The following is an 11,443-nucleotide window of genomic DNA, read 5'->3' on the forward strand; positions in this document are numbered from 1 at the left end:
GAAGGTCTCTTTGAGTTCTAGAATGGAGTGAGGAGAGAGTAGCCTCACAATTGCACTATCAAAAGTACTTGTTGAGACTACCATTGTGCCACTATGAGGGCACTATGTAAGCACACGACAAAGTAAAAAGAATTATTAGATAGGAGGCTCACAAAGTCTTGATAGAGTCTCCTTAATTGTAAAGAATCCCTAGGAGAGGAAAAGAGATATGGAGCATAAAAAACGTAAGCACAAAAGTTATCAAGTGAGCTTTGAGTGAATAGTCCAAAGTCCAAGGTTTTGCACTACATTGACTTTTCCCCCTTGCTTAGCTAAATTTGAGGAAGCATACAATGTCTCACTTTTCCACTTTTCTTGTGTCTCACACCCATTAAAAATTACTAACGCTTATTAAGGGTAACTATCTAATGCTATATAAATCTTCATGATTGATAATCATGCCTTTCACATGCTGAGGATTTCATACTCTATTAGGTTATAGATTCATGCTTTTCAAAACCGTTCCATTATGAACCATGATATATTTTCATGTTTACATAAACACATATTTATTTGGGTCCATGAATGAGAGATGGAAGAAGAATGAAGCATGATATATGCTTACATAGACACATCTATTTATGTCCCTCGTCTTTGTTTATCTTAGTATGCATATGATATTAGGTTTGTAGCAAACAAAAGAGACATTTAGTTGGCCCACCTTTGTGAATAGTTCTTTGCCTTTCTCCTTCTAGGAGTATAAAGTAGGTTCAATAAGTTGTTGTAGAAGAGTTGAACACGCCCTTAATGTCATGTAACCTCGAACTGATGGATGTGAAGAGTAATGCATTTGATATTGAGCCTAGACCAATGTGAAGAATAAGTTTTGATTCCAATTGGAGCTGGAAAGCATGAAGTTTACATGAGAACAAATAAGTGTTGATTCACTAGCGTATCTAGAGTAGAACATGCTTACTTCTTGGATGTTGTAGCATAAAGAGTAATAGGTGTGCTCTCATAGTATTTGCATGGAAGGACAAGTTACATCACTGCAATATGACATGCTACTTTTTCATTTGAAACATATGTTTCTAAGAGTGTCAAGCTCAAGACATGCTTGCACGCTTGAAATATTAAAAATCTATATTCACAACCTTTTGTGAACAATCATTAATGGGTTATGAAGATAATGATGTTTGATTCCTTTATAATGGTAATGTTTTTGGAAAGAGATACAATCCCTTTAAATAGAAGCATATCTAGAGTGGTCCCTTTAAGAATCACATGCATGTCACAAGATGATCATTCCTCTTATATTAATGTGTCTCTTACATCCGTGTGTTGTGCAACAACGGCTTCTTCTCCATGTTGTATCTAACTTTACAATCAAATGGCAAAGCACTAAGTGCTTTGCTATATAAGGCCAATGGTAGGTTACTATGGTAGGTGACCTAAACACTATGTGAGCTCTCACCAAATGTGGGGTAGAGTGGAAAAGGAAACTTTTTATGCCCTTGATGAATGCTAAAAGGCTAGAAATGACCTACAAAGTGCTTTCATTTGTGTGCTCGAGGTGACTATGTATATCATTTCAAACAAGAAAATCCTTCCTAAATGAAGTGTCTAAGAACAATTCCACTAGGCTAATGGCTCGAGTGTCATTCATTTTTAGGTATTTCTTCACTTAGCAAAGGTTCGGTAATGGAGGTGTTGGCCTTCTCATCTATATACACTTGGGTAATATTAGAATTGCCCTTCCCTTCACCAATGGATGGGATCGAACTAGTTGGCAGGCACGAGGTAAGTTGTCTCTCTTTGCCTTGGCCCCAAGTAACAAGGTAGAGGCCTCCTATGATGAGCAATCCACCAACTAAGCTGTAAAATGAAACAAACAAAAAATGTTAAGTGATTGACATGATGGGCAATTGTGCATTGTGGGGTATGCCTAGTTGACAAATGCTTAGAAATCTTTGTAGTGCATAATGCACTATTTGTCAAGCTGTGACGCATATATGTTCAATTAACTATGAAACAATTGGATATAACCAAAAGAACGCTTGTGAGTAATGGGGTTGATTATGTTGTGGGATGATCTTCACTTAGGCATCAATCATTGATTTGTTGAAACTTGGTAAATAATATGGCTAATTACAAGTGCACTAGTACCTTGAAGAAAACAGTGGAATGGTGTTGTAATTATACAAAATGGGGTCTAGAAATGAAGAGTTTCCTATCGGCCTTGTGCAATTTCTCTTAGAAATTACATGTGTTTCACCAAGGTGAACCTTAATTGGTCCCCCCTTACCCGTACTTGCAAGTTCATGAAGTACTTTTGTAAGTTCACATGGAACAAGATGTTATTTGCCTAAGTTCAGGTTCAGCTTTTCTACCTTGATCTAGATTAGAGGAAGACATGATTAAACATGTAAGAAACTGTTAACACCATGGCTCACAAAAAACAAGGGGTTTACAAAAGAAAACAGGCTGTTAAATTTCAAAACACTAGGGTTCAACACTGGAATTATGATGAAAGTACGAGAGAATATGCGCACAGGCACGATACACACCTCGACATAAAGGGGAATGCATCGACTTACACACACGGTACAAAGGAAAGGAGAGGAGTGTGCTACTGGATCCCATCCTCCTCCTGAGTCCTGAGATACCCACCTACAAATGGGTGGTATATGGGAAGTACAAAAGGCAGCGCACTCACCTTCCAAGGTAGAAGTTCTCTTTGAGGAACAAGAAAGTGAAGATGGCCACGATGACTGTTTGGGCGGGTTGATACACAGCGGTAAGGACGGCGCCTCCTTTCTGCACGCACCACATTTGGACGGAGAAGACCAGGCCAGACACCACAAGCCCCTGGTATACATTCATTTATAGAAGATCATCATCATCATCATCATCATCATCATCTTCTTCTTCATCCCACAATATAAGCATGGAATCCAGTAATGATGATTAGCATATATGTATAAATCATGTGTCTCACACAAATAATGGGATCACAAGCATAATAATTCTCTGTCTCTGTGTGTGTGTGTGTGTCTCTCTCTCTCTCTCTCTCTCTCTCTCTCTCTGTGTAATGTACTATAACTTACAGCATACAGAACGCTGAACAGCTCAGAGCCCCAGGTGAGAACCCATTTCGATGGATCTCTCTCCTCAAACAGAGCCAACACCAGGAGTTGCAGCGTCCCCCACAGACTTGTGAACGCAGTCACTGACAGCCTCGCTGGGTATTGCTTGATCACAGGGCTCTACAACAAACAAAAACTTCCATACATTCAGTACTGCATTCATGTAACCAGTGGCGAGTCTGGGATTTTGCAACCTAATGAGCGAAAAAGATCATCCAGAGACTCTTCTTTCCTTCCTAATTCATGGAGGGCTTTTTAACATGATCAGCATTAGCTGGATAATGGGGAGATTGAAAGTTGTCAGTCATGTTCTTACATCATGCCATCATCAGTTACGTTATTAAATGCCGTCATCAGCATTATTTTGATGTTGAGATTAGGTTATGCTTAAAACCAGTGTAATGTACAAATTATGTCTTTTTCTGAAAGAGTGTGGCTGTGTACTCCTCGGCAAAAGATCAAGCATGGGATCGTTCTAGCGAGTGATGATATGATGGCAAAGGTTAGGGCAATGGCCGGTCTGTTATTAGCTAAGAAGGGTAATGGTAATGATCAGGAAAAGAATAGGTTATGTACCTGGATGACAAGCCAGAACGAGAAGGCAATGCACATGCCAACAAGGTAAAAAGCCCCCAGCTGCCAGCTCTTCATTCCCATCAAGCCCCCCTCTTGGATTGAGAAAATGCCATGGCTGCCTAGGGCCATCTCCCAAAAGCTCTTCATGGCTGACGAGCTCGGATCATTCAGAGTGCTGTCCTGCTCCACTTTGATGACTGCTGGTCCTTTGTAAAACACCATGACAGTGGCCCCAATCACACACAGAACAGTGCCCAATACCTTGGCTTGCCCATCCAGCCTCTTGATATGCACCTTCTCTTGGCTGCCACATTAATATATCATCACAATATTATCAGAATATACGTAGTACCATTTTCCGACGAGATAATGACTCGTTCCTCCAGCATTGGTCATGCTTTCCACCTTAAGAAATGCAGCTCAAACGTGGACAGTAATCATACAACATCAATCTCTATGCTATGCACCTTGCATTATAAGTTATCCTTTCAGATCCCACACATAAATCAAATTCTATGCTCATGAATGTTGCACTAAACATACCCAAATGCAGCTGCAATTATGAATGTGATTGCAGGGATCGAGTTCTGGATCGCGGCTGCAAAGGTTGGGGAGGTGTAGGACAGGCCCTTTAAGAAGAACGCCTGACTGAGGAAGACTCTGCAGACAATGTACATTTAGGTGCATGCCATTAGCAAAACAACGTATGGGTATATTTGTAAGATGCTTTAGTATTTATTGGGATCATGAACTGGCAAGTAAAATCAATGCCCCAAAAGAGATAAAGCATCCATTCTCCAACTCACCCTGTGAGGCCCAAAAGGAAGAAGTGGCCAACCAATGCCCATGTGAGAGGTGGTCTCTTGTTCCTGCAAGAGGGAGTGATGATAAGACAAGTGTGAGAGATGATGACGATTATGCTAGAGGTACATGTGACCTAAGGAATGAAATAGTCAGAGAGATTGCAAAATGTGGTTTGATCGTGATAGATGTGTCTCAAAACACAGGCTCTTGTTAATGCTAGAGAGACTTGACTGATGAGACAAGCATGACGGACGACGATGATGATGAGGTACAATATGTAACCTAAAAAATGAGATGATGCAGAATGTGGTTTGATCATGATCACAACATGTGATGAAAATACAGATCTAAGGATACATATAAGAGAGAGAGGGGGGGGGGGACCTCTCTAGGAAGAAAGCACTGGGGATGAGGAAGATAAGACCAATGGCGCCGCGGTAGACAGCGAACGTGAAGAGGCTCATGCCGCCGGTGAGGGCGACGCGGGTGATGATTTGGTAGCCTGACATGCCGAGCTGAACGAAGAGGAGGGCCAGGTGCAGGAGGGCAAGGGAGAGGCAGGAATTGGTGGCCATGGTGGCCCTTTCCTAACTACAAGACTCCTTCCTTTCTCCTTCTCCTATAATCGGTCTCCTCCTGCTGCGAGGCACACACACACACACACACACACAGACGTAGAGAAGAGAGACAGCTACCCACACACACTGGTACTTATATAGTATACTGTGTATATAGACCAGCTACCAGCTATATGCACAAGGAGAGAGAAGACCCACCAGCAACTCTAAATGTGATCAAGCCGCCACACTCAATTTATGCAAAACAGAATGAGGGAGAGAGAGAGAGAAGGGGTCCCAATGCTGGTCAAAATCCCCTTCACGTTGAGGGAGGCCTCTCCCTCTCTCTCTCTCTGTCTCTCTCTCTACGCCCCCCCCCCCGCCCCCAAGGCAGGAGTATTCCTAGCAAGGAATCATCTCCTTTGATCATTGCGGCTGCACGCGGGAACCCACATCTCTCCCCTTTCCTTTTTTCTTTCCCTTTTTTATCCTTCCCCGGCTTTAAATCTCTTGTTTCCTTTATAATTTGCAGCCTGCTCCAATGCATCATTCCTCTTCTATCTATCCCTTTCCAATACATATCTACCCTTGCTAATATCTAGAACATTGGTGTCTCTTTGGACAACATTGGTAAAAACTCAATGCTCCTCTCTCCGGTCCCCATCATCGCGCCCCCAGTAATGCACCTCATTGTCCGACCACATCTCCTTGCTTGCACAACCACATCATCCATTAGAGTACTTGTTGGTGTAATATGTCTGCACTTCGAATGTACGAACCATCATCACTCAAGCACATCTATATGCACATGTTCCACACCAAAACAAGTTCATCTAGGATCATGTTATACACTAACAACACCAAAATAGGATCATTTCCTACAAATCAAGGTATGTCGAATTGAGAATACAAGAGCTAGAGGAAACCAAGATTATGTGCACAAAGGGGGAAGTTGTTTTTCAACAAGGAGTGCAACACATTATCTCTTGTTGGGTTCTACATTCTATGAGCATCACACATGAGCATGAAAATTTCGAAGCTAATCTTATGCTAAGGAAGGAGTAATCAGGCATGTGCAGTAGTTCTTTAGCACAACTATACTGCATCGTAGAGATAGCGGCATAACAACATAAAGGAAATTAAGCTGGTCAAATATACGTAAAACACCAAACCAAGAGGTTGTGACATACATCTTGCTCAAACTTGAATATAAGGATTCCATGCACATTCATTACATCACTCATTACATACTTCACACAATGAGAGGTTTTAGACAAAATCACACATTCCTTACACATACTGGATCAGCTCACAAGTGAATGAAATGACACATGTACAATACCTTTCTCACAATCCTTACAATTTGTGTGTAAGGACTAGCTCACAACTGAATGAAATGACACATCTACAATATCTTTTGGTATAACATGAAATGACTCGTCTAGAAGTGACACATCTACCATGCCTTTTAGTAATATACAATTTCCTCAAATGTGGGCATAAGGATATACATTGGACAACAAGAGCAGCTCCTCCTCCCCTATATTTTGTATCTTGCCATAAAGGAAAGGAATATATCTTTAAACATGCCCTTATTAACTCTAAGTCACTAAGGCTAATAGAGATTATCCTTTAAAAGAGTGCATGGCAAAGTTTGATTGATCATGATGTAATAACCATAGACACGTTAACACTAGTCTTGTAGTAGAAAATCCACTTTTGCATTTTTAAAACTAAATTTTGTGGATTTTACTTGTATTTTTTAGTTATTTACTAAACATTGATAGAATGGTTGTAATCATTCCTCTTACATGGAAGGTCTTACCATTGAATGCTCTTACATGTGAAGGTCTTACTTTGTTTCACCTCCTTTCTCTCAATGCTTTTCATAACTTTTTCTATTTTAACTTAGATTACTTATGTCTTACTTTTACTTTCACACTTAAAAGGATCCTAGTGCTTTTTCACATGATGCTCACCTCATTCTCATCTACGTCGCCTTCTTGAACATGATATGCTACCTCCATTGTCTTACATTTGGGTGGAGTGAATGTCTAGTGCATAACTTAAGAGTCATGTGGCCTAAGAAACTAGGCAAGGATGTGAACCTTTCTCAAGTATGAATGCTCATCAACATTTTCCTTCATTGTCTTTTGTAGTAAGATGTCTATAAACAACGTTTTATCAAGACCAATTCTATGTTTGGCAAACATCGTGCAAATTACAATTGCAAATGTATATTGCATTCAAAGTTTGACAATTGGAATGCTAAGTTGGATTTTATGCACTCGTGCTAGAAAGGTCAAATTAAAAATGTAATGTTATATCATCCAAACCCTAGTTAACCCTAGTCCACTCTCTTTATGCTTGATCTAAGGGCAATCCAAGGAAATAAAATCCAAAGCAATATTCACTCTACTCTAAACTTTGTCATTGATTCTATCAAAAGTTTGTATGACAAGAAAAGAGTCCCCCTTTTTTGTTTCATGTGTGGGAAAGTGGGATATGTATTGCGATCCCTCAAGCGATATGCAACTTTGAACTTTATTCTAGGAGTTTCTAGAAGTATAACATAGAGATAATCTTCAGGCATTCAATCTTATCCCAGTACACTTAACTTGATCTAAGAGTGTCTGAAAGTTTTTTAAACATTTGCCTAACTAAGTTAGATGAACAATTTGTTTGATAATTGTACCTTGGATATGTTGATTTAGAGGCGAGCTCAACTGCCAAGACCCACGGACCACTTATTGTTCAAGCATTTCAAGCTGAGCACTAGTGGCTACCTCTCAGATAGCCAATGCGCTATCTCTCTCTATAGTGTAGTGAGCTTACATCCATGCCCAATTGAGTTTCCTTCTCTCCCGAGCATTCCGGTGCATGCACCGAAGACATGGGTAGAAGGGATTGCTGTGGTTTGCCTTGGAGGAGTTTTGGTGGTGGTGCGAATGAAGGTGGTTGGTGGCACTTTGTTGGCATGATTGGTTGGTGATAGGGTTGTTGAAATTGGTGATAAGGTTGGTTTTTGTTGGGAGTTGTACTCATGGGTTGGCACAAGTGTTGATTTTCTGGGGATTCTGTAGCAGTTAGACGACGATTCTTTGGTGGGCTTGCATGATGATAAAGGATAAGAATTCAGAGTTGAGTGTTGATAACGAGCTAACGGTACTTTTGTTGGAGTCTTCAATACCTACACAATTAAAAACCTCCCATATGTGGTCTCTCCTTGGGGGTAGTGCTAGTCTTCTTATCATGCACAAGAGGTAGTTTGATTAGTTTGGGAGACAGGTCGGTGAGCCGAGAGTAATGTCCTACACTTGAGGACCCAAACTGTATTTAGATTGTGGTGCAGATATTATGTGAGTGCATGTGCATACTTAGATATTACGTAGTTAGAAGACTGTCGGGGTCTGGTTCCTTGTAGCAAAGTGTGGATGAAGTAAGGGTTCAATGGGGTGGAAAAAATTGTCGATGTTAAGGAGAAGTACACATGCCAAAGGCTTCTTGAGAAATCATTTGTATTTTGACAACATGATGTGGCATAATTGAGCTCATTGACACCTAACTTTTGGTAGTTGGTGGTTACGTATATTGTTTAAAGAATATAGTGTACTTTCCATTTGTCTTTCATGCCTTGCTCACCACTATTGATTGCAATGGTACTAAGATGGAGTGTGAAAAAGAATCGTGCAAATGGGTCAGGGTGACAGGTCTAACCATAGGCGAGAGACAAGCTCCCTAGGAATGTCTGTTGAGAAATGTGCAATCACATCCACCATATCCTCTGTGTAAGGAACAAACAAGGCAAAGAAACACATTGCAAATAAAGCCTTAGACTAGGTAATGTATGCATGGTTTATTAAAACCACAGTTGGTGAATACCATGATCACTTTCCATCTTTCTCCGCCTACCAATACCACCTACTGTAAGCCTATAAAAGGCACTCATCCCCACACTCATTTCATCAGTCATTATCATTCAATTGTACTTGCATTATGCTTGGATAATATTAGTTGTTTTTCTTTGTCAATGCTTATGCCTCATTATCATTGTCTATTTGCTCATCAGTGATCCTCCATAGCATGCATTCTCAATATTTAAACAATGTCCTACCCTTGATGTGCACTGAACAATTGTGGGGGATGTGTAAAGGGCTAGGGGACTAGGGACGGAGCCAGTCGACCAAGGTCATTGGACGTACCTAATTTGACGACCCCTAGGTGCTATGTTGTGATCGTGAGTTCTTTTTTTTCTTTTTTTTTCCTCTCTTTTTTTTGGATGAAATGAATACAACCCATGCAATATATTGAGGCTATCAGCCTTTCATTTGGATTGAGAAATGTTGAGATCCAAAGGCTATGAAAAATAGATATTACAAAGATGATTGTGTTACTAGCCTCGATGCTAGAGGAACAATTGTTGAGATTGAGAGAGACAACTTGAGATTTTGCAAACCTCTTTGTCACATGTGAGACATTGCTACAATTGAGATAGAAACTAGAATGAGCTCTGCATGGACAAGGAATAGAGCATCTAGTGAATTGAATCATGGTTGATGAAGAAACACTTGTCATTGCTGAGAGCGTGGCTCCTTCCCCGATGTATAGTTTGGGAAAGAAAGAGAGAGTAGCCGATGACTATGCTTTGGGCCATGCTCAAATGCAATGTGTGCTTTCTGCAAGGGTGATTTCCTCTTCCCGTGGGGATTCCATCATGGCTCTTTATTCTTGGTATTTCTATCACTTTCTCCATACTGGTTCTTTATGGGGTGGGTGGTCTCGTGGTGACTTGGACATTGAACGCTTTCATACTACAGAGACCTATGTCGTCCTACATTCACTTGGCAACTCGTAAGAGTACATGCAAGTCCTATACTTCAACCATAATGAACAGGTGCAGCTCAAAGAGACATCACTTATCTGAATCCCATGGTGTTGACTTTGATGCATATCACCTATGCTTGATTATCATTGCTTGTGTGTCGCTTTCATACTACAGAGACCTGTGTCATCCTACATTCACTTGGCAACTCGTGAGAGTACATGCAAGTCCTATACTTCAACCATAATGAACAGGTGAGGAACAGGTGCAGCTCAAAGAGACATCACTTATCTGAATCTCATGGTGTTGACTTTGATGCATATCACCTGTGCTTGATTATCATTGCTTGTGTGTGTGCTGGCTTTTTTTTTTTGTATTATCTATACACAGTCACAAAAAACACATTGTTTATTTATATACATGTTTATAAATCATGTCACTTTGCGAGGATAAAAACCAATTGTAGAACTCAGGATTGTACTGGAGTGTGGCGCACGCATTTAGTACTCATGGTAGCCTACTTAATAACAACTGATATTTTGCAACATCGAACAGCATGGTACATTGTTTGAGTTTCTACTCCAACATGTAGCTCCTCCTCAGTGAGAATTTTATCAATCAAAGAGTTTTCTTGGCTAGTTCCGGCTAAGTCCATACCCGGAACGGTAGTTAGTACTCGAAAGGAAGTTGGCGCCACATAGGTTGGGTCTCTTTGAGACCGCCATTTGGCCAGCCACTCCTCTGAGACTATCTTTGAATGTTAAAGTTAAGTGTAGTTCATCACCATCCTCGTCAGAGATGAGTTGCATGCATTCATATAGGAGCTTGTCATACTGCCTATTAAGATATTCTTGCTCTTCCCAAGATAGCAGATATGATAAATATTCCTCAAGATGCTTCCTAGGGAATGTGCCCATGTCCACAAGGAGGACATAGGCATGTGCAAATAATTTGAGTTTAGCATCCAACTCAATCAAGCACTCTATGACACTTCTATGTTCGATGAGGGCTTGCTCGCTTGCTATCTCATGCAAGGTTTTGGGAGTTTCCCTAGGCTTTAGCATAGCTGGGGGCTCAGGCCTAGATGAGCAAGATTGGTCAATGCTAGGATTGCTTTTATCCTCGGGGTTTTCATGTTTCTCCTGAGGCTTTGTTTTTATTGTGTCATGGTTCTCCTCAGATGTGATTGGTATAGTTTTGTCAACTTATTGTGACAGTGTTGTATCCACTCTTGATTGGTCAATGCAAGTTTTGTCGTCGGTGGATTGAGTGTTGAAAGCAACCATTGATAGTAATGGTTTCTTTGACTTATTAGAATACATAGATGTGTCTGAGGTTTCACCGTTGTTAGGAGAGATGGCAATGGGTTCATTCGTGGGTGGACTCAATACTTTATTCCTCAGCTCTTCATCGCTCTTGGTCTCAATCTTCTTGGCGTCTACAACCAATTGCAACTATTGTTGTTTTCATTATTTTGTCCTCTTTTTCTTGGGAAATCGAGGTGTATCCTTTAAAGACTCGGAACCTTGAACTAGGTGAGCCATTGATGTGCTTGGTTG

At 40.6% G+C, this 11,443-nt stretch overlaps 1 protein-coding gene across 1 annotated transcript; it reads right to left on the reverse strand.

Annotated features, from left to right (window-relative positions):
* Positions 1 to 1,164: 1,164 nt before the first annotated feature.
* LOC148039283 (protein WALLS ARE THIN 1-like) lies at positions 1,165 to 5,420 on the reverse strand. The gene is made up of 7 exons (XM_087675175.1): positions 4,890 to 5,420; positions 4,508 to 4,570; positions 4,245 to 4,361; positions 3,702 to 4,005; positions 3,087 to 3,245; positions 2,696 to 2,847; positions 1,165 to 1,854 (listed from the first exon to the last, which is right to left on the reverse strand). Exons 1-7 carry the CDS (start codon positions 5,078 to 5,080, stop codon positions 1,638 to 1,640), a joined length of 1,203 nt encoding a protein of 400 aa, XP_087531301.1. The 5' UTR covers positions 5,081 to 5,420; the 3' UTR covers positions 1,165 to 1,637.
* Positions 5,421 to 11,443: the final 6,023 nt, after the last annotated feature.

This window comes from Lygodium microphyllum, chromosome 3 (genome assembly GCF_053477565.2).
Source record: "Lygodium microphyllum isolate KBCC chromosome 3, Lygodium_microphyllum_v1.1.10, whole genome shotgun sequence".
Taxonomy (NCBI): domain Eukaryota; kingdom Viridiplantae; phylum Streptophyta; class Polypodiopsida; order Schizaeales; family Lygodiaceae; genus Lygodium; species Lygodium microphyllum.

Bases quoted from the DNA above. Each gene is read 5' to 3' on its own strand.
- LOC148039283 (XM_087675175.1), bottom strand. From the start codon at position 5,080: ATGGCCACCAATTCCTGCCTCTCCCTTGCCCTCCTGCACCTGGCCCTC. The intron at 4,571-4,889 runs GTCCCCCCCCCC...TCCCTCTTGCAG, and splicing joins AGTGCTTTCTTCCTAGAGAG to GAACAAGAGACCACCTCTCA. The intron at 2,848-3,086 runs GTAAGTTATAGT...AATGTATACCAG, and splicing joins TGTTCAGCGTTCTGTATGCT to GGGCTTGTGGTGTCTGGCCT.